The 27,015-nt window shown below is 48.9% G+C and overlaps 1 protein-coding gene across 1 annotated transcript; it reads left to right on the forward strand.

The window, feature by feature from the left end:
- Positions 1 to 773: 773 nt before the first annotated feature.
- Positions 774 to 26,845, forward strand: LOC308127604 (filamin A-interacting protein 1-like; the record flags this gene model as incomplete). The annotated part of the gene is made up of 5 exons (XM_080492737.1): positions 774 to 900; positions 19,228 to 19,546; positions 19,650 to 19,823; positions 20,835 to 21,013; positions 26,608 to 26,845. The coding sequence occupies exons 2-5, from the start codon at positions 19,238 to 19,240 to the stop codon at positions 26,843 to 26,845; spliced, it is 900 nt and encodes a 299-aa protein (XP_080348863.1). The 5' UTR covers positions 774 to 900; positions 19,228 to 19,237.
- Between the last annotated feature and the right edge of the window lie 170 nt (positions 26,846 to 27,015).

The raw sequence follows: 27,015 nt of genomic DNA on the forward strand, positions 1-27,015 counted from the left end.
TTATTTTGGCTCCGCGCGCCGGCTAAAGCTAAACAATGCCCATAATTCTATTACGGCGCTTGACGTCCGCCGAGGGAGGAAGACCGCTTGTCTGTGACCCAACCGTCTGTGACCCCCCCCCCCCCGCTAGACTGCGTCGCAAGGTAACCCGCTTCCGTTTGAAGCGGCGCGCAAAGCGTTGGGAGCCCATGTGTGTTAGCTGCAGCCCCACCCACTCCGGGAGAAATTCGCAGGAAGACGGTGAGAGAGGAAACTCCGCCGGTGTGCTCTCCTGCCGCTTGTCGTGACGTCAGGATTAAGCAACAATTGTCCGAACCCCCCCCCCCCCCCCCCACCCCCCCACCTCACCTCCCACCTCCCACACACACACTCCCCGGGGTGCAACGGTGCGGTCAAAAGCGATTAAGAATGGGACGCACTCCAAAAAGGCTCAAGCCTCCTGTCGGGGGGGGCATATGGTGCCGGTCGGGAAGGGGGGGGCTCAGGGGAGGGTGGTTTAAATTTAACTGCTGATATCTGCATGGCAGGTTCCCCCCTGCACTCTCCTCTCTCTCTCCCTCTCTCTCTCTCTCTCTCTCTCCCTCCCTCCATCTCTCACATATCGTCACAGCAGCCAGCGAGCGAGCAGCGAGAAGCAGCTCCGCCGGTCTGTCAGGAGACGCTCTCCTTTACCCCCCCTCCACCCACCCATCCACCCCCACCCCACCCCCCTCCCTCGTTCCTCGACTCGCCTCGGACCCCCCGAATGGCTCTGGAGGCCAGCTGAGGACGCCAGAGGAGGAGAGAGCAGGGACCCAGAGGGGGTGGGAGACGCTCGCGTCGAGGATAGGTCGCGGGCTCGTCACTGCGGAGGCGACGGCAGCGGAGCAGCACTGTGGACTAAAGCGTCGGCAGTGAGAGGTGAGACCGGAGACGCCGTGCGATGCAGTGACCGTCCAGCTCAGGTCTTTTCCCACAATTCTTTTGCCACATCGAGTTCGGGAATATTTCATGCATGTTTACTATTTTCCCCAAAGTGAAGATGCTCTAAAACTTGGGGATTTGTCCCAAAACACCCTGTGAGGTAAAGCGCTCCGCTTGCTAATTGGACAGATTGAGATTAGAGGCCGTAGACTCTAACGGGGTTGCAAATTCTCGCAGATCTTAATTCAATCTAACCGGATTAAATTGGCGTTGAAATGATTTGGCCAGGAGGTCGAAAACTGTCTCAGTCTTATTCCGAGTGAATCGCCCATCCTTTTCGATATGCTGACGATAGTTGAATATGACCCCGCCACTTGGCGGGGGGGCGCACGCCCCATTGGTCAATTTGCCCGCCACATCAAAGCCGGCGGTGATAATTCATCCACGTCTGTGCAGTGATACTCGGGGTGGACGCCGCGCGGCGCGGCCATATGGGTTGCAGCCGGGGAATTTCCAAAGGGCAGCGTGTCCATGTGAACTTGGAGCAGTGTCATACAGTATCTACGTTCCAGGGGTGGGGGTGGGTAGGTGTGGGGGGGGGGGGGGGTCAAATTACCAGGCCTGCACACGGGGCTCAGTTTTGAAACCCACGGAGGACCACAGGAGAGAGACAACAGTCAAATGTCAGTCCACTGAAGTATTTTCTCGACACATGAATTCATCCCCACCTTGACGATGTGTTGGGATTTCGCGGTGGATTAACAAAGATCATCGCTGGGGAGGCACTGATACCGTTGTACTAAAGAACGGGTACCAGCTGCCTGCCGATAACAGATTGCCGATATGAGTACTAGCCTTTAGTTACTTGCTTGTACCGGCATGAGTACTAACCTTGAGCTAATACCGAGTACCGATACGAGTACTAACCTTGAGCTAATACCAATAACGGCTACTGATATGGGTACAAGCCTTTAGCTACTTTCCAATACCGAGTACCAATACCACTGTCAACCTTTTGCTCGTGCCGATACGGCATAACGATATGAGCACTAACTTTTAGCTAATACTAATACAGAGTACTGATACGAGTACTAAACCCTAAACCTTTAGCTAATGCCGATACCGAGTACTGATATGAATGCTAAACCTTTAGCTAAAGCCGATACTGAGTACCGATACACGACTATTAACATTTAGCAACTTGCTCATACCGAGGACCATTATGAGAACTAATACCTATACTGAGTACCGATACGAGTACTCGTCATACTTTAATCATGTGGAGCATGTAGCATCGCTGCGGTGTGAGCCCTAAAACGCTTTAGCATGTAGCATGTAGCACAGGGATGGTGATGCATGACGTCACGTAGTACTTGCCGGGTTGTATCGAGGACCTTTTACAGTACTCACCATGTACCCGTGGGTGAGTATCCGGGCTGACAGACGGGCACCCCCGGCACGCTCTCTCCAGATGCAGCTTTAAAGGGCTTACGCTTTAGCACATGACTTGGAGTGACAAGTTAATCGGTTTAGGCGCGGACGATAGTGGGGCAGTAGGGCCGCGGCCTTCTGGTGCTGGTAATCTACTGTGAGGCAACACAAGAGCCGGTAACCCGCGCGGAATTAGGGTGGGGTCGACCGTTTGGACGGCTGTATTGTATACGTGCTCGGATTAACTCGTGCGGAGAGTTCGCGAGATCGGGACAGGAGAGGTTCAAACCGGTACGCAGACCCTTGATTACCTTGGATATTTATCTGCAATATTTATCGGCGGCAAAACTACCTCCTCTTTCAGGGTGATTGACAGTTTGAGGATACTGGGGCAAAGACCATTAACCGAACGTGCTTTACGGCGAAACCTCCTGGCACCTTGAGCCTCACCAGCTGTAAGGCTGGATTAGACGGCTTAGATCAAAGGCTTTATTGAAGGTGTTTGATTCATCAGTGAGAGATTGGTGTCGAGTGTGTGTGTGTGTGTGTCCGTGTGTGTTTGCGTGTGTGTGTGCGTGTGCGTGTGTGTGTGTGCGTGCGTGCGTGTGTGTGCAAGAGCCAATCAAAGCGGAGATCCTCTTGATGAGGCTTTAAAAAGCAGATCAAAGACGCTCCTTTGATAGTTTTAGTCAGTACAAAAAAGTTGCGTTTCCCGGCGTTTCTGAATCCCTACCTCCTTACCCAAACCAGGATTTGAACCTGGTTCCGCAGGCTTCTTCCGGTTTCACGTACAATCGTTGGTTTTCCCCTCCTGTGAAAGCGCTTTAAAACGACCGCGTCGTATTTGGCGCTCTCTAAAATAAAGTTGGATTGAATCCCCGCGATGGCGCGGGGAGACGCCGGGTGAGAAGTTCGTGGGTCGCCGCTCTCGTTCTGTCTCGTTCGCATGTGTCGGCGGCTCCCCGTGACTCCCGGTCGGACCTCGGGCGGAGCGTCCTTGAGACGGGACGCCCAATCGCCGGCTTGAACCGGCGCCAAAAGAAAAAAGTCGTTCGTCCGACGGGAATCAATAAAAGAGTCGCGTTACATTTTGAAAGGGGGTTTTTGGAATGAGGGTCCCGGAGCGGTGTCATGTTTTTATTAACGTAGCGGAGAAAACACCAGGAGGTGGAGGAGCAGTGCTCCGGGAGAGGTGGTGGGGTGGACGGACGGGCCAATCAATTCCAAGTATTTGGACGGTTGGCGATGCTTGCTCGTCGGCGTTCCGTGTCTTACAAGAACGAGGGGCGGGATTGGGGTCGGACGGTCCAGGAAGTGTGTGGATCGAGGGACACATGCTCGTTTTTCGCGAAGTGGGGATCCGGTTTCCGCCACGGAATGGCAGCGGCTCCGAGCTCTGGGAAAAGAGCGCTATATATACCGGGAGCCAAACGCCAGTGTTGTCCAACATTAGCCTCGCTCTCTTCCTCTCTCTCTCTCTCTCTCTCTCTCCTTCTCTCTCTCTTTCTCCAGCCGAGTGCTTTCGCAGAAGCTGTTCCCATGAGTCCCTGAACGTGCAAATTCTTGAAAATGAAATAACACTGCGTTCAAACTCGAAACATCGCCGCGTAAACGTTTCTAACCCGGAATCGCAAAAACAACGGATTTTCACTCTAAACATGCCACTTTTTGGAAAATGCAGAGACTCTGTTGGGGAGGGGGGCATGCAACTTTTAAAAAATGGCTCACAAAGTAGAATTCTTCAAAAATGGTCTTACTCTATGGAAACGGGGAGGAAATGCAACTTTTTGAAAATGCCCCTAAGGAGAAACAACTTTCTGAAAATACTCAGTCTCCATGGAAATGGAGGAAAATGCAACATTTTGAAAATGTTCTGACTCTGTGGGGAAAAAAGTGCAACTTTTTGCAAATTTCCTGCATGTCACTGCAGAAGCAAGGAAAACGCAACCTTTTTAAAAGCGCCCCTACTCTTGTCACAGTAGTAACAGGCAAAATGCTACTTTTTGAAAACACTACCACTCCGTCGAAAGATGCAACTTTATGAAAATATATTATATACAGAAATACTATTGTCTAGATTGTAACGGGGGGGGGGGGGGGACTTTTTGAAAACACTCCTATTCCGTCTCGATGGAAATGTGTGATTTCATTACAAAAACAAGCAACAGCGCCAACCGGTGGCCTGTTGTGCTGACGACCTGAGTGAGACATTTGTCTCCTCCACCAACGCTCAACCCTTCTCACTTCCTGTTTCTATTCCTACTCGTCATCCGCACTGCAGAGATTTGTCCGTGCGTCAGCGCCGTCACTTCTTTATGTTCTATGTTAAATATACAGCCGGATTCCTCCGCCCGCCGCTCCACCAGGTCGTTTCTTTCCATGATGCAGCAGAAAGACGCTCGGCTGCTTCGGAACGTTGCAACGTCGATTTGCTTTTCCGGGATTTTTATATAGAGATTCCGGCTTCTTGAACTTGTGAGAAGGTGCAGAAATCCAGATTGTTTTTTGTTGTTGTCATCTGACTGTATTTTATAATTCTTTTTTTCTATCTTTTCTTAATTCTCTCCCTTTTTACCTTTATTTTCCCCTTTCCTGCTTTTCTTCTTTCTTCCTTTTGTTTCTTCTTTTTTTCCTACCACCTTTTTTTTCTTTTTTACATTTCTATCTTTGTTCCCCCTTTTTCTTTTTCTGTTTTTTCCTTGTTTCTATTTTTCCTTTCATATTTCTTTTATCCTTTTCTTTCCCCATTTTTTCCTTCACCTTTTCTTCCCCCTTTTTCCTTTTCCCGCCTTTTTGTTTTCTATTTATTTTTTTTTCTTCCATTCTTTTCAAAAAAAAATGTTCTTCTCTTTTTTCAGCCTTTTGTGTTTCTCCTTTTTTGTTTCATCCTTTCTTTTTTTGATCACGTTTTTTCATTTGTCCATTTTCTATTTCTTCCCTTTTTTCTTTTTTTTGAGGGTCTTTTTTTTTCCTATCCTTTTTTTCAAAAATTTTCCCCACCTTTTTGTCTTTTTTTTCCTTTTTTTCTTTTTCCCCTTTTTCTTACTTTCCCATTTCTTTTACCTCCTTTTTTCTTTTCCTAACATGGCCATGCTCCAAAATTTCCACCATTCGAGTCTGACTTAAACTTTATAGAAAATTTTCAATGTTTTAAAAAGTTTAAAAGAAGTCCTAAAAAAATTTAAAAATAAAAATATTTTTGAATGTTTAAAAAAATAGACGTGATTTTACTTGCAAAAACAACTCAAACTGCACTGCTCCTTTTCCCTCCGTTACCGTCGGATTTCTTCCACACTGGATTATATAACGATCGACGCGGCGGTGCATTATATAAGCGACGTCTATACGCGGCACTCCCATCATGCCCGGCGCTCCTCGCTGCTATTCCTGCGTCGTGTTCCCGCCGGGCCGCTCGGCTCTGGTTGTGAAATTCTCGGCATAAGTAACATGATTGGATGAAGTGACACAGGTGGCGGCGGGATGCTAAATATGCAGCGCGGCTCTGGGAGCTTAAGCCCCGCCATTGTTGTACCTCGCCGTGTTTTTGCCGTCGCTATAGAAACGGGATGCGAGTGGGCTCGGCGAGTCTCGCGCGGCCCGCGCGTTCGCTAAATGACGGGGGTCAATTATCGGGCTATTTTCTGATGACCCACTAACATGTTCCGCGCTACCTCTTGTTTGTAGAGACGCGAAGAGCTGAAGAGGAAGAGACGGGAAGAACGCAAGAGTTAAAGTGAAAACGCTAAACTTTCGTTACGTTTCGAGCGTCTTTTTACAAAATGGTGCGTGGAGTCGCTGAAAATCCTTACCGTTGCCGTGTAAACAGGTGAAAATGACACTTTTTGGAAATGCTCAGGCTCAATCAAGGGGGGGGGGGTGCAACTTTTTGAAAATGGCTCCCATGGTAAAACTTTTTGAAAATGCTTTGGCTCTGTCTGGATTGGAATCTGAGGGAAAAGGCAACTTTTTTGAAAAGGGTCCAACTCTGTCTCCATGGATTGGGGAGGTAAAATGCAACTTTTTGAAAATGCTCTCTGGAAACTGAGGAAAATGCCATTTTCAGTCATACTCGCTCCCCACAGAAATGGAGAAATGTGCAACTTTTTGAAAAAGCGCTGATTAAAAAAATAAAAAAAGTGCCGACTCCTCCTTCCTGAGAAACATTTTCTTTGGGGACAATAGACTTTTTTGGGAAAACGCTGTTTCCGTCTCCATAGAAACGGGGTGGAAACGTGACTTTTTGAAAACGGTCCATCTCCATGGAAACGGGTGAGAAGAAAAGGCAATTTTTGAAAATGCTCTGACTCTGTCTCCATGGAAATGGAGGAAAACATAATTTTTTTTAAAACAATTCAACTCTGTCTAGATAGAAACACAGGAAAATGCCATTTTTGGGGGGGAAACCGAACTTTTCGAAAATGCTCGAACTGTCTCAGTGTAAACGAGGAGAAAAAACCCCGGAACTTTTCAGAACAGTGCCGTGTAATTGTGAAACTTTTCTGAAGGGAAAATGCATAAAAACGACGTGTTTTTCACGCTTTCGTGTAAAAGGAGCTGAATTCCGTTGTTTGGTCGACTTTAGACGAGGCCCAGAGCTCGAGAGAGCAAATAGCGGCGGTGAGGGAGGAAGAGGGGTTCGTTACACCCGTCTGACAGGATGAGTCACGACCGGCGCCGGGAGGGCCAAAGCCACAATGGTGCTTCAGAGGTCTCCGTCCAAATAATGACGGATGAACTGCGGCGCACCGCTTTGCATCCCTCTGATCGCCGCGATCGTCTTTCTTTGTGAATCGGTTGCATCGAACCCGAATGGAAACGCGTTTTTTTTTTCTTTTCTTTTTTCTTCTTCATCCTCTCGTCTGCAGTGATGACTCACCGTTTAAACCCGGCGGTGCACCAGCATCCAGCTCGTAACCAGTAAACTACAAAGATCTTTTCTCAGAGGAAACAATGAGTCAGCTGATGGAGCAGTGGAAGGGGTACCTCTCAATATGGCCAGAAACGACTGCCACACAGGGATTAGGAAGAAATGGCTCGGTATAAATCATACAGCCCCGAATAGAGTTTCGTGTAAACGGATCAACGTTAAGATTCGCCAGGTTAGAAAAGCACGGCGACTCTTACGTAACCTCGCCCGGCAATCTCATGTAATCCACAATGCTATTCTCATACTGCAAAGGGGGGGGCCGGACGGACAGACGGACGCAGACGTGGGGTTTAAACCCACCGACCTGTCGCAAATACTCCCCTCTAAGAAGTACTGCTATATCCTCATCCACCGCCAGGATCACAGGATCCCGAGCTTCGGGACGCACGGAGTTCCGTAGTTTCTCATCGTTACCGTAGCGTCCTGTTTTGAGGAAGGGACCTCGCCGAAGCGCCTGATCCTGGAGAAGGTCGGTCAATCGCCGGCTGTCACAAGGTCTACGGTATAATTAGAGCCGAGACATTTGACTTGTAAATATCCAAAGGTGCGACACATTTGAGGTTGCCGGGCAACCGTGCCAGCAGACGTCCTCCAGAGAGGGGGGCGGGGGGGTCAAATAGAGGGAAGGAGGCAGAGAAAGGCCCCCCCCACATGTAATTATAATTTTAGACGCAGGAGTTGGATCCACGCAGGCTCGTTCCCCGGATGACGACGGTTTAAAGGAACGACAGCTGTCCCGAATCGACAATAAGTACTCTGGGAATACTCCGGGATGCGTCTTCAAGTGGGACGAACTCCCCGTCCCTCGGAATCGCTGGAAACTTCAAAAGTACATCGCGGGATTCGCTTATGGGAATAATGTTCCACACTACAGCGAAAAACAAGAAAAACAGTTTGAATCCAGCAAATATAAACTCGCTGTCGTATTGGGAGTGCTATACCACTGGAAAGTACTTTCCTGTCAAATTGGCCCGCATTTTTAAGGAATATGCATTTGTTGGATGAGTTTGGTTAGAAATTCAGAAAGTCCATACTTCTGAGTAAATACTTGCATGTACGTAGTCGACAAGTACATACAAGTACATACTTGTGTACTGAGAAACATCCAATTTTCTAAATCTTCTCCCCCAATGCCAAACAGGCCAGTTTACATTTTCTGGTACAACCAGATACGAACCCGTATCGCCATGAAGCGGCTCTAATGAACTGGCGACTGCCTCAGTTGGTAGCGGAATGCTATTCGGTTGTTTGGGGGCGGGGCTTAGCCAAAAGGTCAATTCAAGACGGGAAGGGAAAATCATTAATATTGTAATATTCTCGAGAAGTTTTGTTACAATCAAAAACTGTAGAAAAAGACATTTCCTAGCATATTTTCTGTCCCGGCGACTTTGCGCTGTGGCAGCCGCGGATTCGGCCGCGGATCCCGCCGCAGGTCGTGTGGGTTTAAGACTTTAACGCGGAGCTCGAGCGTGTCAACAAACTGCTAATCTTCCCGTGAATCGCCGACATCTGGAGCCCCCAGCAGCAGCGCGGACCGACCGCCACGCGCCCGCCGGCGGTTGTCAAACCCGCCACAGTTTGTCTTTTTCAGTTGTTCTCTTGTTTTGACAAAGCCGCGGCGACGGCGACCGGACTCGCTCGTTTTGCCGTTAGAGCTCCTTCACGTCGCGAATTCTCCGAGTGTAAATTTAAGTCTCGATGCCTGAACGTGTCCGCCTCTTGACTCCGGTCTTTCCTTCACTGCGCTCCAGATTGGATGACCTCCTACTTTTAGCCGCGGGTTTGTCCGCCGCTGGACAGTTTGGATTACAAGCAAAAAGAACCAATGTTTTTTTTTAATTTTTTTTTTTTTAAAACAATTCTGAAATCTCCAGCTACACCGTAAAGTGCTCCTCGCTGAATGCTAACAGCGGCGTTCCTACATACTCGCGGTGTGCGACGCCAACACGCTAGTCTGTCCGTCGCCGTCTCAGTTTAGCATGTTAGCATGCTAACTCAAACGCCGGTGGGCGTTGGACGGGCAGAACAGCTGAGGCTGACGGGAACGCCGTCGGTTCTGCTGCTGCTGCGCAAATGTGAACCGGCGTACAAGATTGCGGTTCTCTTCAAGTTGAGGACGAAGCGGCTTTTATTTAATTTCCTTATGTAATTAATTTATTGGTTCCTTTCATCAAAGTGGAACCAGAATTTATAAAAAAAAAAAAAAATAAATATATATATATATATATATATATATATATATATATATATATATATATATATATATATATATATACATATATAAATAAACAAAATGTACAAGCTCGAAAACAATTGATGCAGTTTAGATTTCAAGTTTTCAATGTTTTCTGCATCCATACATTATTTAAAATCAACAAATATCCATACAACCGTTTAAATCCTGTAGTTGAGAAATTCCATATTTTTACACAAGCAACTAAAATACACGTTTTGTTTAATGAGTGTTTTTGGCTTTAAACATAATGTCTGTAATTCTATTATTTCTGTCGGTTTTAACATCCCTGCTTCGGTGGCTTTCATAATGTCCTTTAGATAGTTCTGAGCTCTGATCTCGCCGTTCTCCTATCGAGGTGCTCCGAGCCGCCGCGTTAATTGGCGACAGTCTGACCGACTTTTGGAAATCCAAACGTTTTCCACGTGGGCCGAGGGCAAAGTGACAGCATGCGGACCAGGTGATGGACGCTGTGACCCCCCCCCCCCCCCCCCCCCCCGTAATCCTCCCCGGGTCAATCCTCCGTCTCGGACGGTTGTAAGCCACAGTTAATGCATGCACGCTCCGTACAAATACCTATATTCCTTTTTTTTTTTTTTTTGAGGTATTTCAGTCACGATTTTCTCTCATTTTGTTGAGGAAATCGTTTGTTTTTTGAAAGTATATGACGATTCAACGCACCACATTTTGACATTCTCTAACTAAAATACCAAAATGTTGAAGGCATGCCCCTGTGTGTACACTACTGCAGGTTACTGCACCGTCATTTGAAGCACAAATGCTCAAGGCCTTGCCTAAAAAATGAAGAAGTGCTGCCCTCTGCTGGCTGGTCCAGTTGTTGGCGGCTTCTGTCACTGCTGAAACTAAAGACATTGTTGAGGCAATACAAGTTTGATGAGCTGAAAAAAAAAAAGCTTGTTTATGTTTGCATTAATAAAAACCTACATGGAGTTTCTTCGGGTGCTTTATGTTGATTTGGCAGCTTTTGCAGGCGAAGCCGAGAGGGTCCTGGTTTCTTTACGGCCCGCCGACGATCCGTCTTCGCCCCCCCCCCCCCCCTCGGTGGCCTGTGTGCTGACAGGCCATTAAAGCCATTCGCACCTTCCAAACACTGGATCTGTCTGGAGCTGCTCTGTCGCTTTGGGAGGCCGGAGTGGGGGGGGCAGGGGGGGGGGGGGTATATCCCCAACGTTTTCTTCAAACGTTGCCCAACCGATTCAAACGCAGCGATTGATACCGCGGCTTCGGGGATGTGACACACGTGCCGATGCGTTTGGTTTGTTCTCCTCGTTATCGGTCCTGGTAATCGAACCGCTCTTCCTGTAACCCACGTTATCTGGCGAGGAAGACGTCGCGGTATGTTCAAGGACAAAAAAAAAAAAACCGAGGGGGGAGAATTTAATGGTTCCATAATTGTGTCGATTGACAATATCCCGATCTGGAGTCCGAGCGAACGGAACCAAGGGTAGAACCGGGGCTAGAACCCTATTCAATGATGCTTACGGTTCACACTGGAGGGACTCGGGGTTCTAATAGTCTGTGGAACTGCAGTCGAGGTTCCCAGTTCGAAGCTCCAGCGCCCAGTGAACCCAGCGACCCCCCTCTCTCCTCCACCACCCAGTTAGCCGCCCGGCGGCGCTCCGCCAGCTCCAATCCCCCCCGGACCCTCCTCCTCATAATCACCTGCTGCCCACCAGGCGAGGTTACGGTCTGATGACACCGGGGGGCGGGCAGCGCCTGCCAAACCACCGACAGACGATCCCCGGGTGTTAAATATACTGGGCGTGTTCGGGACATGTATTGATGCTGACATGAGGCCGCGCGGCTAAACATAGCGTCACTTTATCGTGAGTGTAAAGAAGCGGCCTGGGCGAAGGGTTGGAATTAATGGCGGGTGTTTTCCTCACGCGGTACATCTCGACTCCTCTATCGGCTTTATTCAGCTTTCTGCGTGAGAAGGAATTCATCAGTTGGCTCAGTAGGCACAGACGTACCATTCTAGTAACTCAAACTCCACGTAGTCTGATAGCATCATCAGCTAAGGATCATCTAAGGTCCCGTTTACATGACAACGTTTGTTTGTTTTCGTTTCAGAAAAAGTTTTGTTTACACTGCAACGTTTGAGAATATTGTTAGAATATTTGAGGCTTCAGTAAAGATAATCTATTAGTATTTTTCTAGAAGATCCATGAAGAAAACTGCTGCAAGTTACACCATTTTAGAAATACACGTATAAAGTCATGTGTTTTGTACTTTTTTAGAATAACATATTGTAGGTAGGTCAGTTGGGTAAGGTAGGTAGGTAGGTTTGTCAGTAAGGTGGGTAGGTTGGTTGTTTAGTTGGGGTAGGTAGGTGAGTAAAGTAAGGTGGATAGGCAAGGTAGATAGGGTAGTTAGGTAATTTAGGTAGGTAGATAGGATAAGTAAGGTAAAGTGGGTAGTTGGTTAAGTATGGTAGGAAGGTAGTTAGGTAATTTAGGTAGGTAGATAGGATAAGTTTGGTTAAAATAGGTAGGCAAGGTGGCTAGGCAGACGAGTAAGGTAGGCAGGTAGATAGAGTAAGTTCGGTTAAAGTAGGTTGGTAGGGTAAGGTAGGTAGGTAGGTTAGTAAGGTAAAATGAGTAGGCAATTAAGTAAGGTAGGAAGGTAGTTAAGCAATTTAGGTAGGTTAGTAAGGTAGGCAGGTAGATAGGGTAAGGTAGGTTGGTAGGGTTAGGTAGGTAGGTTAGTAAGGTAAAATGAGTAGGCAGTTAAGTAAGGTAGGCAGGTAATGTAGGGGAAGGAAGGAAGGAAGGAAGGAAGGAAGGAAGGAAGGAAGGAAGGAAGGAAGGAAGGAAGGAAGGAAGGAAGGAAGGAAGGAAGGAAGGAAGGAAGGAAGGAAGGAAGGAAGGAAGGAAGGAAGGAAGGAAGGAAGGAAGGAAGGAAGGGAGGGAGGGAGGGAGGGAGGGAGGGAGGGAGGGAGGGAGGGAGGGAGGGAGGGAGGGAGGGAGGGAGGGAGGGAGGGAGGGAGGGAGGGAGGGAGGGAGGGAGGGAGGGAGGGAGGGAGGGAGGGAGGAAGGGGTTTAACTTTAAGTTATCATTCCTGGTTTTCTTGTCTCCCGTTGGGATCATGTGCTCCTCTCATCCGTCAGTCATGAGAAATACCAGGTACATGATGTCCGTCTCCGGGAGCTGACGGTACAACACACTGCGGGCCGGCCGCGGAGGATTTCTCAGGATTGCATCATGTTTCCGAGCGGAGACCTTAACGCGGAAACAAAAGTGCAGCGGCACACGTCCCCATGTCCCCACGACCCCACGTCCCCACGTCCCCACGACCCCACGTCCCCACGTCCCCACGTCCCCACGACCCCACGTCCCCACGTCCCCACGACCCCACGTCCCACGTCCCCACGTCCCCACGCTTTAAACACCAGCGGGCCTCAACGTGTTACAGTTGAAATCCACTCGGGGGAACCTCTTGTGGAGGCTCAGCCGACCTCCGGGAGGAAAGGGAGGGGTGGGGGGGGGGGGCGGGGGATGGCGGAGGCTGATCACTACCCGTTACCATGGAAACAGCCTCACTGTTTGTAAACATTTCAGCAATTTTTTTGGGGGGGTTCCGTGAACACTTCTCCTGCATCCGACGCTGAACTATATTTACATTTTACAGTGGATTAACTTCGCTCACTAAAACAGTCCTTTAGTCCCCCCCCCCCCCCCCCCCCCACCCGATGTCTTCACTCTGAGCAAACACACTTGGTATGCGTAAACAGCCGGAGGCCAAACGGCACTCTAAAGAACACATCACATCAGTCCGTCGTTCATATTTCAGGATGTTTTCTTCCCGTTTCTGCCAGAAACTTTTCCACTGAACCGGAGAAAAACCGGGATGAGTTCATCCCAACTCCGCACCCCCCCCCCACCCCCCCCCCCCCCCCCCCCACCCCCCCCCCCGGCTCCTTGGGAGTTTGTACTTTAATCGTCAAGTGGCGCCAGAAACACGCTCGCGCTCTCTCTCGGTTCCGTGGCCTCGCATACACGCGAGCGCTTAATCGCGGCGATGAATAACGATGTGCACGGACAAAAACTAATAGACGGAATTTTGCCAGGAACGTGCGGAGGATTTTGAAAATGCAAAAAGGAAAAGAAAAGCTGAACGTGGGACGGAGTGAGAGATCGGCTGGAAACACGCCGCCTCTCGTTCGTCACCGCCGACCGCAGCGGCATGCGATCGGGTTTTCTGTGGCGCTGACCTCCGGCTGACGTAGGGCTGTGTGGTCGGACTGAGAGAACACCGTCTCCTCCGCCCTGGAAACGGCTGCCCGCTTGTTCAATCGATTTTCTGGTGGGATGTCGACTCCGTTTTTTTTTTTTTTAGTTCATATGGGGAAAAGTGAGCGTGCTGTGTGGCTGTTTAGCAATTTGAACCAATAATCCATCTATCCAATAATCCATCCAATAATCCATCCAATAATCCATCCAATAATCCATCCAATAATCCATCTATCCAATAATCCATCCAATAATCCATCCATCCAATAATCCATCCAATAATCCATCCAATAATCCATCCAATAATCCATCCAATAATCCATCCAATAATCCATCCAATAATCCATCCATCCAATAATCCATCCAATAATCCATCCAATAATCCATCCAATAATCCATCCACTAAAAGAGTCTGACATGCTTGTGTTTGGAACTGTTGGAGAAAATCGAAGAACATGGAAACTACACCGACGCAGCAAAGAACTACGGTTATCCTACAACTGTGGGTTAAGATAACACAATATACCTACAATAGAACCCGAGGATAACCTAGTAAAGAAACCCCACGATAACCTATGGTAGAACCGTAGCATATCCTAGCATAGAACCGTAGCATATCCTTGGCTAGAACCCAAGTATAACGTAGGGTAGAACCCGACGTTGACCATGATCGAACCCTAGTATAGCCCTGGATATAACCTGATATTAAACCTAGGATAGAACCCGAGGATAACTTAGGATAGAACCTGAGGATAAGTTAGGATAGAACCTGAGGATAACTTAGGATAGAACCTGAGGATAACTTAGGATAGAACCTGAGGATAACCTAGGATGGGACGCAACGGTCACCTACTATAGAACCTGACGGTCACCTATGATAAAACTCTTGAATAACCTAGGATGGAACTCCAGGATAATCTAGGATAGAAGTCTAGGATAGAAATTTAGGATAGAAGTCTAGGATAATCTAGGATAGAAGTCTAGGATAGAAATTTAGGATAGAAGTCTAGGATAATCTAGGATAGAAGTCTAGGATAGAAATCTAAAAGAACTTAGGATAGAACTCTTGAAAAACCTAGAAAACCTGGAGGATGACCTATGATATAAGTCAACCTCGAGGATCCAGATAACCTAGAATGATGGAGGATAGAACCCTGGGATAACCTCAGATTATATATGATAACACAGTATAGACCTCGAGGATAATCATAGGATAACCCAGGATAGACCTCGAGGCTAACCCTGAGAAAAAAAAAAAAAAGATTTCATTGTGATTCTCGGAGTTCTGCTGCGTCATTGCTGCGTTTTCCCTCAACGGAGAGTCCTCTTGGCGCCGCTGCGTCGATCCCGCGGGGTTTTTTGAAAGCGGCGAAGCGCTGCTCCACCTCACTTCACCAGGAACGACTCCCGAGCCGCGATTGGCTCCACTCTGGGTGCAGTAAGTAATCTGCAGAAGATCCTCGGGAGGATAAGCTCCCTCCTCTTCCCTTTCCCTTTTGATCTGTAACACCCCCCCCCCCCCCCTCCCCGCCGCCCCCCTCAATCATCCTGACAGCAGCGTGATGTCAGGCCGCAGGAATTTACTCTGTAATTTGTGTGTGTGTGTGTGTGTGTGTGTGTGTGTGTGTGTGTGTGTGTGTGTGTGTGTGTGTGTGTGTGTGTGTGTGTGTGTGTGTGTGTGTGTGTGTGTGTGTGTGTGTGTGTGTGTGTGTGTGTGTGTGTGTGTGTGTGTGTGTGTGTGTGTGTGTGTGTGTGTGTGTGTGTGTGTGTGTGTGTGTGTGTGTGTGTGTGTGTGTGTGGAGGTAGGTCTCCCTGTAGCACACCTGCTTCCTCACCTTTCACCCCGCCGCCTTTTTTAACGGCTCTACTTTCCGCTCGCATGAAGGGTGAAGTCACCGCCGAGCAACTGGCGTTGCGAAACGCGCCGCTTTTGCGTCCGTTTCATCCTGTTGATTCAGAAGTGCACGGGCGCACTCCGGGATCACATCTGGGGAAACGTTTTCAGAGCTACGTAGGGGGGGGGGTGCGAAACGATTACGAGATGGACGCTGCGGCGGGGTTTATGGGCTGGCGGGTGTCTGCCTGGCGAGGCCTCTCAATGAATGAATGAATGAATGACCAAGTTGGCGAAACATCGGCGGTCCCAAAACCGCCAACCGCTTCCAGTAACGGCTTTGCTTTAGGCTCGTCCGCGCAGCCCAACGAGCGCTAACGGAATGAATGAATAACCGGGCTGTCGATAATGCTAATTCCGCGCAGTGAGCTGTTGGCGTTATGAAACGGTTTTGGTGTGGGAAAAGTGGGTGTTCAACCTGTGGGTCTGCCTGAAGCTTTTTGAAAAGGCAGATATCAAAAACCCACACACACACACACAACCCTGGTCGAGTTAGCATAGAACTGTTGTCCACAGTGCAAAGCATTATGGGATTGGTCCATTGAGTGGAACATCGACCTGGTTGCTTTATTCAGTTTACTCACGGAAGTGAGACAATTTGATATCAGGTCAATAATTGTGTCGTCTTCTCCAGAAGAAAGAACCGATCGGTGCGGTTATTTAGTTTAACGCGCGCGGACAAAAACGCGCTATAAACATTAGCAATGGGAGTATATGGATATTCGGTTGTACTATTTATTGCAGCTGTGGTGCACAGGAGCAGCGTTTCAAAGAAGTTGCGTTTCCACGGAGACAGAGACTGAGTTGGTGCATTTTCAAAAAGTCGCATTTTCACCCTGTTTCCATGGAAGTGGATTTTGAGCATTTTCAAAAAGTTGCGTTTTCCCCGTTTCAATGGAGGCGGAATCAGATCGCTTTCAAAAAGTAGAGTTTTCCCTCATTTCCACGGAGACCGGAATTGAGTCGGAGCATTTTCGAAAAGTTCTAAAAGTTTTCCTGGAGACGGGTTCGGAGCGTTTCTGAACAGTTGTTTTCCCCATTTCCGTGGGGACGGCGTCGGAACGTTTTGTGAAAGTTGCGATTTGCCCCGTTTCCATGGAGTCAGACCGTTTTCGAAAAGTTCCACCTTGGTTTCCCCTCAATAAACAAGCACACCCTCCCTCCCTCACATATTTGCAGTTCTTCCTGAAGTGTTACGTAATCTCCGAGCACCTGCCGGTCCCGACGTCGCCCCCTGGCACCGATCCCCGTTCGCACCGAGCGAAAAACGAGTCGTTTTTTTTTTTGGACGAAACGACGCCCGACACCGACGGATCCGGGACGAGCAGGGACGAAGCCGTCTGCGGGCAGCTTCGTACACGCCGCTCGCTCATGCCGTCACCGTTCATAAGAACTCCAGCCGGCGGAAAAGACGGCGTGTTGTTTAGAGTCCGCAGGTTCCAACACGACGCCTGGCGGTGTCGGCCAATCAGAGTCGCAACGTTTGGCGGAATTTTCCAGAACCGGCGTTTGAACCCGTCACCACCATGGGAGTTTTCAGGATCTGACAACAAATGAAATGTGTCCGGCGCCAAAAAACATGAAGAAAAGAAAATTACTGTGAAAATAGAATTTAGAGACGCTTTTTTAGAGTTTCTTCTATTTTTCATGGATTTTTTTTGGGAGCAGTTTTAGCAACTAGAGCCGCTGTGTTTCCTGATTATTAGAGCAGTTTTAGCTGTTTTAGCCCCCGACCCCCCCACCCCCACCCCCACCCCCACCCCCCACCACACCATTCCCCATTTTCTTAATTCTTTTCCTTTTTTTTTTTATTGTTTTTTCCTTTTTTCTTCTTTTTTTAATTTTCCTTTCTTCGTGACCTTTTCTTTTGTTTATTTTTCCTTTTTTCTAATTTCCCGTTTTCTTTTTTGTCTTTCTTCAGTTCAAATTTTTTTCACAATTTTTTCCATTTTCTATTTTAAGTTTTTTTTCTAAATTTTTTCATTTTTCCCAATAATTTCTTCTCCCCCCTCCTCCCCCCTCATTTTTGAAAAGATTCAAACTGACTAATATCATTTTCTCCCCTTAATTTTATCTTTTTTCTAATTAGACCTTATTCTGAAAATCCGTTGCAAATAAAATTTTAAAAAATCAAAATGTTTTATATCCATAACTCTGGAAGGAGCTGAGAAGTGATCTGGAGTTTCCCCAAACCGACGGAGGCGAATTAAATCCGCACTTTTGCATTCGCACCGTCTCTCAAGCCGCCGCCGCCGCCGCCGCCGCCGCCGCCGCCGCCGCCGCCGCCGCCGTCCAGGTTAAAATACCCAGGGGTATTAATGGAGACATGAATTAGGAGCGTGCGAATTCGGTTTTGTGGCTGAAGCACCGGATTCCATCAGGAGATTGTTCCCTGCTTCTTCCAACCAACCAGTAGTGACGATGCGTCTTCGGTTGGCCAAGGCGGCTACAGTGTCCACCATGTGGACGGACGCGTCTTGCGGTCTTGCAGAGAGAAACCCCTCTCAGGTTTTTGGACGTTGTTTACTTTAGCCGGAGGCTAATAAACGACTCGGCGCGGGGAGTTTTTTTTTTTTCCGAGCGTCTGTTTGTCGTGGTTGGGTTCGTCATGCGGACGTCTCAATGCTCCATTCATAACCAGACTTCGCAGGAACACGGGTCTTAAGTACAAGCAGACGTTTGGGGAGGCGGCCACGCTTCCTGTTCGTAAGCCCGTGAGGTCGTCCAACCCGGCGTTAACCCCTTCGTCCAGACCACCTTGCTCACCGGCTGTGGAAGATGGCGGGCAGTTTGGGGGGGAAATTTGTCGGGACAAGGACGAAGGACAGAAATAGTCCTTGGCACCGCCGGAGAAGCTGTGGCGATGATGACTCTGTTCCGCCGAGTGTCTAATAAAAAACATGGCGGGACGACGGAACGTGGACCCGGAGGTTGGACATCGGTCTCTTGGCAGATCGGTCCAATGGTAGTCATCGTCAAAAGTGTCCCGGACCCCGTCCAAACGAGCCAAAACCATCTTTCCCCGGTCGTTTCTTGAAAAGAATCCCGTCCACGCGTCACTGTGGTGTAGTACCTATGCCAGGCCTGTAGGGGGGGCGCCGTGACTTCACCAGATACGCCAAAACGCGAACCGATTAGCATCAGTAGCTTCTGCAGCGTGGAGTCCGCCATTGTCGTCGTTAAGTGTCGCTGAGAGCGTCGGGCGACGTCATCGTTTTACCGCAAATCGGATAAGTTCAGTGTTCACACGCACAACTTTTTGAAAATCGCGTCCGTTTACACGGAGACGGCAAGAACGCCAAAAAGGATGTAGTTAGAATGTTGGCTCACGAGTTGCCATGAGCAGTTGCAGTGTTTTGGAAAAGTCGCGATTTTTCGCCAAGTTTCCGAGGAACGTTTTCAAAATGTTGCACTCTCCTCGTTTACGTAGAGATGTCGATGGAGAGTTCGCCCAAGTTGCATTTTTTTACAGAGGCAAAGTCGGAGCATTTTCAACATTGTTTTACCCAGTTGCCATGGAGACGGAGCGTTTTCGAAAAGTTCCGTTTCCACAGGACCTACTAACCAGCCCTGTTCCTTCGCCAGGTGAAGGAAGATGCGTTCTCGCAGCAGCAGCCTGGAGGACGTGACCAAGGCCACGCTGGCGCAGCAGCCCCCGCGAGAGGACCCCTCGGGACGGGCCGAGCGTCGGAGTCGACACCGGGAGGCGCTGGATGACACCGGCACCGTCCAGCGGAACCACAAGACGCCCAAGAACGGAGGCGGGAGCAGCAGCAGCAGCAGCAACGGCGGGAACGCCGGCGACGCGACGGCGGCGGCGAAGAGCGTCCGCCGGGAGAAGGGCAGGGACCTCTCCCGAGACGACCTGGTCTTTCTCCTCAGCCTGCTGGAGGGAGAGCTGCAGGTAAATCCACCGGCGTGCCGCTTGTTGAAACCCAGACAAGCTCACATTTTGAAAAAAAAAAAAAGCAGATATCTTCCTAATCCCGTCTTTTTCCCCATCGCAGGCCAGAGACGAAGTGATCACCGTCCTGAAGGCGGAGAAGATCGACCTGGCCCTCCTGGAGGCCAAATACGGCTTCGTCACCCCTCCCAAGGTCTTGCAGGCGCTGCAGCGAGACGACGTCCAGGGCAAAGCCGACGCCTTCCAGGAGGACATCTACGAGACGCCCATGGTGGAGGTAACGCCCACTCTGACGTCGTCACACCGCAAACATTACGTGTGGAAAACGCAAAAAAATTTGTTGGGGTTTTGGGGGGTCAGTTTACACGACAACGGTGCTCAAGGTGGAACATTTTGAAAATGCTCGGGCTCCGTCCCAAGTAGAAAACGGTGGCGGAAACGCTGATACCGAGCATGCGCAACACCTCTGTGGTAAATAGTTCTTTGGGGGAAAAGGCAACTTTTCGAAAACACTCTGTCGCCATAGAACTGGAGGAAAATTAAACTTTTTAAAAACATTCCAACTTGGTTTACTTCGAAACTATTGAAAATGCCGATTTTCAAAAGCACTCCAACTGAGTCTTCGTGTAAACGGGGGGAAATGTAACGTTTCAAAAACACTCGGTTTCCATGGAAACGAGGGGAAACGCAACTTCCGATAACAGTCAGACTCCATCTCCATTAGGAACTGCGTGGAAATGCAACTTTTTGAAAATGCTCTGAATAGGTAAGATGTCAAGTTTCGAAAATGCTCCCACTCTGTCTCGTTAGAAATGGAGAAAAATGCAACTTTACGAAAACGTCACACTCCGTCTCCATGGCAATGAGGGAAAATGCAACTTTTCAAAAATTCTCCGACTATGTCCATGGAAACGGGGGAAAATGTAACTTTTTGATAATCGTGCGACATTTGGCTTTTCAAAAGTTCTCCGACTGTCTCCATGGAAACGGAGGGAAACGCTCTGATTCGGTCTCCATGGAAACGGGGGGCAATACAACTTTTCGAAAACGCCACGACTCCATTTATGTGGAAATTTAGGGGGGGGGGAATACGACTTTTTTGAAAATGCTCCGACTGATTCCACTCCCGTAGCTAATGTTTATAGCGTAATGTTGGCCTGGCATGCTAACGCCACTGTTTTCCCAATGTCGCCGTGGAAACGGGGCCTCGCACACCTGCGTCGGCGGCGTTCCGCCCAGATGTGACAGATGTGTTCTGCCCCCCCACCCCCCACCCCCCCGCCCACAGCTGGACAAGTTGGTGGAGAAGCAGCGGGAGACCCACCGGCGGATGCTGGAGCAGCTGCTGATGGTGGAGCAGTCGCACAAACAGGCCCTGTACAAGCTGGAGGACGAGAAGCGGAACCACGGCGACTTCATGAAGAAGAGCGACGAGTTCACCAACCTGCTGGAGCAGGAGCGCGAGAGGTCAGTGTCCGTCCAGGCGGGACGGGACGGGACGTTCCTTTTAGATCTACACCGCCTGTAATTACCCGCCGAGCACCGTCCCCCTGGTCCAAATCCCGGCGCCAGCTCCAGCCGCGCGGCGCTGCCAGAGTACAAATGGCCTCGTAATCCAACGTAATGTCGGCGTTAAATCAAAAGTCTCCGGGATTACAGGGGGAAAATCCACCCGGAGTACTCCATCATTATTGTTCCCATGACCTCAAGTACGTCCTCGACTTTTACGATGGGCTTTTATTGAAGACGTTTACACCAAGCTGGAGCGCACGGAACGCCGTTTCTGGGAATTCTCCCCTGCCCCATGGCGTAACGGGGATCTTTTTTTTGTCACAGCGCCACCTTGTGGGTTTTAGAGTGAAACGGCTCGACGGACTGCCGCGATTCCCCCTCGGGATGAGTCGTCGTCGCTTTCGGTGGTCCGCTAACTTTTACTTTGGCGGGATCGGAACAAAACTTCAGCTGGACTTTGGTTACTTGGGTGGTGCGTTCAGGTGCATCGCGTAACTCCGGGTTTCTTGGTTTTACCATAATAGCGTCTTTATTTCACGTTATTAGTGAGCCGTTAATCCGCCGTTGTCTTTTCTACCGTGTCTCAATGTTGTCATGTCTCCGTAACAGTTTATAAAAGTATTTGGAAGTGCTGTGCCGGTTTGGGACGATGACGTCACGGTGTTTTAATTGGACATCGAGAACGAGCGTGTCGGTGGGGAGGACGGGCCGCCATGAAAAAATAGTCTCCCCCCCCCGCTAATCGCAGCGGGAGAAAAGGCCGAAGTGTGTCGCTCCGCCGAAACTTCGGCGTGCACGCTCCGGCTCGCGAAGTCCATAGAAACGGGAAACGCGCAGCTTTTTGAAAGCGCTCCGTCGCCGTGGAATTGAGGGGGAAAACTGCAACTTTCTAAAAGTGCTTTGATTCCGTCTCCATGGAAAACACGACTTTTTGAAAACTCTGTTTGAGCCTGTCTCCGTGGAAGCAGGGGAAACGCAACTTTTCGGAACGACTCCAAATTTTCAAAAAGTTGCACCCCCCCCGTTTCCAAGGAGACAGAGTCGGAGAAGTTTGTTACCCCCAGTTTCCATGGAGACTCAATCAGGGCGTTTTTCAAAAGTTGCATTTTCCCTGTTTCCACAGAGACTGAGTCGAAGCGTTTTCAAAAGTTGCGTTTTTGCCTCAGTTGTTATTGTCATCTACTGAGCATGTGCAGGACAACTGTTTAGTGCAGCGCCATGGTGCACATGACCGGTAGCGGTAGCATTTTCAAAAAGTTGCCTCTCCAGTGGAAAAACGAACAAAACGCTACGAGAGGCGTGAAGTCGTTTCCGGAACAAACGATCCGGGATTTTGAGTCGCGTGAAACCCCAGGACCCGCCGTGGTCGCCATCCGAGGAACGCCGACGGCCGCGTGTTCTCGCCGAACGGCGAACTCCTGTTTCAAAAGTCACATCTGTTGATGGTTAGGACGCCGCTCTCGCTCTCACACTCCCGCTGCTTCTGCGAGATGAGGTCACCGCTCGCCGACGGCTGCTCCGCGGTCGATTAATCAGAAGGGAGCCGGGTTCATGCCGCTGAAATGCAACTTTTTGAAAGCGCGCCGAATCCGATCCCACTTATGAGTCTCAAAAGACGGCGTTTATCAAAACAGACCCGACTTGAGTCCAGTCCGTTTACTAGACAAGTGAAGACGGAAAACTTTCGGTGTTTAAGTGGTCCGTTTACGGTGTTTGGGGCTATTGAAAGTGCAACTTTTTGGAAATGGATCCCAAGATGGGAGTTTTTGAAACTGGAAATGGGGAAAATAGGATGTTTCGAGAATGCAACTTTTCGGAAATGCTCAGATTCTCTCAATGAAAACGGGGCAAACAGAACTTTTCAAAAATGCTCCTCCATGGAAATGGGAAAAAATGCAACTTTTTGAAAACATCAACACTGTCTAAATGAAAACTGAACTTTTCGGAAATGCTCCCACTTGGTCTCCATAGGCTCCAGAGGCTGCAACTTTTTGAAAATGCGATCGATCTCCATGGAAATGGGGAAATCCCAACCTTTTGGAAACAGTCCGTCTCCATGAAAACAGAGAGAGCGCAACTTTTCAAAAACGCCCTGACTAAGTCTCCATGGAAAGGGAGAAAACACGACTTTTCAAAAACGCTCCGACTGTCTGTCTGGAAACGGGGGAACACTCGACTTTTTGAAAACGCTCTGATTCCGTCTCCGTTGAAACAAAGGGAAACAACTTTTAAAAAACACTCCAACTATGTCTCTGTGGAAACAACTTTTTGAAAACCATTCTTTTTCGACTGAAACCAAAGTCCGTCGAGGGGGCAGCTTCCAATAGAACGTTTAAAAGTGAATTGTGTCCAAATCCCTTAAAAGGAGTTTATTTTGAAATGTTTTTGCTTGTGAACCCGCCAGAGTTGGACGAACGGAAAACGACCCAGGAAATGAGAACAAAGAACAAGTTGGCTCATTCTGGTTCCTTTGTTCGTTCCGTTTTTCCTTCCAAGCAGAGAACAGTAAAACAAACGTAAATCTTAGTGGGGAAACACAACAGTTGTGACTCACTGTCTTTTCACCAGATCAAATACAGGGACTGAATGAAAAGATGACGTATGGACTGTGAAACTTTGTGAAAAGTCACTTGTTAGCCAATGGCTCTGCGTGTTCTTTCTGAGCGTTTTTTTTCCATCGATGAATGGAAAGTGAAAATGCAACTTTCTGAAAACACTTCGACTCCGTCTCTGAGAGAATTCAACTTTTGTTCAATGCTTTTGACTTCGTCTCCATGGAGACAGGGGAGAGCGTAAATTTTTAGAAACACTCCAAATTTTCAAAAAGTTGCATTTCCCCCCCTCCCGTTTCTATGGAGACTTGAGTCGGAACGTTTTCGAAAAGTTGCAACTTTCAGGAAATGCAGAGGAGAGGAAAACGTCAATTTAAAAAAAAACAAAAAACACAAAATGCAACTTTTCGAAAACACTTCGACTCCGTCTCAGAGAATTCAACTTTTATTAGATGCTTTGACTTCGTCTCCATGGAGACAGGGGAGAGCGTAACTTTTTGGAAACACACATTTCAAAAAGTTGCACGTCCCCCCCCCCCCGTCTCTATGAAGACTTGAGTTTGAACGTTATCGAAAAGTTGCAACTTTTACGAAATGTTTCAAATTTGTCTCTGCGAAGACATAGGAAAACGTCAATTAAAAAAAACAAACATAGAAAATGCAACTTTTCGAAAACACTCTGACTCAATCTTCATGGAAAGCAGAAAATGCAACTTTTCGAAAACCCTTGGACTCCGTCTCCAACACGCTGACGCAGTTTATTGGCACAGCATGTGATTATCTGAAAAAACTCGCCGGCACGGTAGCTGCGAGCGCGCCGCGACCTTACCCCCCCCCCAGCCCCTATGACCATCTGCGGGTCGCACCATGTACGCCATCTGGCCCAGCGAGCTGCGGCGGCGGTGACATCATGTGGACGTGATCGGGAACATTCCTCAGCCATGTTGTCATCGCCGCCGAGATGCTTATTATCCAGACCTGCCCTGCTCTTTGATTTTCTTTTATGACCTGGGATTTCTGGGTTATTAATGACGGCGGGTTCCTGCCCCTGCACGTTTCGCCCCCGGGGGGCGGGTTGTGAACTCGCCGGGGACAAGCACAGTTCTCTCGCACCTCCAAAAAGCGGCGTCCAAGCTTCAGACATGACGGGATGAGATATGTGACAGGGGCTTGTTTTGGGGAGTTTCTGGGAAGGACGGCGTTCCGAGGAGCCGAGGCCGACGGGACTCTTGAGGTCTTCCCCCGTGAGACCCACGTCCAAGGTCGGGAATCGCACGCATACGGGAAATTCAGCGACGGCCTCTCAACACACATGGCGTGTAGACGAGTCCAACGTGGGTCTCGTGGGGGGGGGGGGGGGGGGGGGGCTTGACGACCAAAACACTTCGGGCCTTGTTTTGGCAGGAATTCCTCCGGATTTGTAAAAAGTTCATGTTCACGTATTTTTTATGAAATCGGTTTCGATGAAGCTAATAGCCCACGTGTGATTTATCATTTTAGGATTTTTACCTTCTGAGAGCCCGTTTCCATGACGACGTTTCAAGGGAAAACTTCGTTTTGAAAACGAGGTCTGTTTCCATGGCAACGGCAGAAACCGTTGAAAACTATGTAGTTACCATCCCACACATGCACAGAGGACAGTACTGTATAAACAGTAGTAACGGGAGTACATGGACATTGTAAGGACAGAAAGAGCAGCGTTTTCAAAAAGTTGCGTTTTCCTCCTCTAACATGGAGAATGAGCCTGAGCGTTTTTAAAAAAAAAGTTGCACCGTTTCCACAGAGGCAGAGTTGAAGCATTTTCAAAAAGTTGTGTTTTCCCTGTTTCGATGGAAACTCAAGTCTGAGTTTTTTCAAAAGTTGTGTTGTCAATCGTCTACCTGGAGACGGATTCAAAGCATTGTTGAAAAGTTGCATTTTCCACCCCGTGCGTTTGCTTTTGTCCACAGAGATAGAGTCGGGACATTTTCAAGTATTGATTTGTCCCTTGTTTCCATGGAAACGCTTTTTTTCAAAAGCTTATTTTCAAAAACTTATATTTTCCCTTGTTTCCCTTGTTTTTGAACATTTTCAAAAAGTTGTGCGTTTAAACCCTAACATTTCCATGGAAACAGAGCTGGGACATTTTCAAAAGATGCACTTGCTATCGTCTACAGAGACAGAGTCGGGACATTTTCAAGTATTGAGTTGTCCCTTGTTTCCATGGAAACACTTTTTCACATTTTCAAAAACTTCTATTTTCCCTTGTTTCCACAGAGACGAATTTGAACATTTTTCAAAAAGTTGTGCGCTTTAACCCTAGCATTTCCATGGAAAGAGAGCTGGGACATTTTCAAAAGATGCACTTGCTATCGTCTCCACCGAGAAGGACTTTTTCAAAAAGTTGCACCTTGGGAGCCATTTTCCAAAAGTTGCATTTTCAGCCTCTCCTATGTTTCCTTTTTTTTCTCCGCGACTGAGTCAATAGATGAAGTTGCTCCTTCGCGTTTACACTTCTACATTTTACTATTTTTTAAGACTTTTCTGCGAATCGCTGGTTGCTCTTCAGGCGACGGATTTTGAAACGACGGTTCTGTTTTCAATCGTTTCTGTTTCTTCGTGCCGTGTGGAAGTTCCCCCTCGTACGAAGACTCATTTACTGGATTAACAAGCCGGATTTCTGTAAGATGTGGTAACGTTTGGACGTGTCCCCCCCCCACCCCACCCCCCTCGTTACATACCTGGAGGTTTACGCGAGACGACGCCAAAAGGGCCTTGAAAGGTCGATTTGACGACAAGGAGGCGACGCGGCGATTTGTCGAGAGTTCCCGTCAAACCGGTGAGCGAAGCTGCGGGATTGATGATCTTCTGTTTGCGAAAGGAAGCGGCGGCGGCGAGGGGCGGGGGGGCGGGGGGGGGGACAAGAGGTCAAGGAGGGAGAGAGGAGGAATGAAGGTGGTGTCGACTCGCCGCGACATTTCTGTGCTCGCCGTGAACCGTTGCGCGAACCTCCGCCAGCGCTGGAGACAGCGGGATGACGGGCCAGACTGACGACAACACCACCCCCTACCCCCCACCACCCCCACCACCCCGACGGCCGCTGATTTACGCCTCCTCCCACGGTCGCTGGAGCCGACAGCCTCCTGAGTTACGGCGAAGGGAAGCCGCCGCCTCCCCCTCCCCCGCCTCGTCCGACCGGAAGGAAGTGGCGGCGAGAAAAGTCTCACTTTCTGGCAGCGGCGTCCGGAACGACTAATCCGAGGCAGCGAGTGAAATGTGGTGGACGAACCGCAGCCTGATTCGTTCGATCCGATGCGTCGCCGTGGCGATTTGGGACGAGGCTACGTCGTGAATCGCGCCCGTCCGGGTCACTGGAATTGGCAGTGAGCCAAGTTTTTCGAACCTTAGAGGAGTTGTTATATATAA

This window comes from Lipophrys pholis (genome assembly GCF_963383615.2).
Source record: "Lipophrys pholis genome assembly, chromosome: 23".
Lineage (NCBI taxonomy): Eukaryota > Metazoa > Chordata > Actinopteri > Blenniiformes > Blenniidae > Lipophrys > Lipophrys pholis.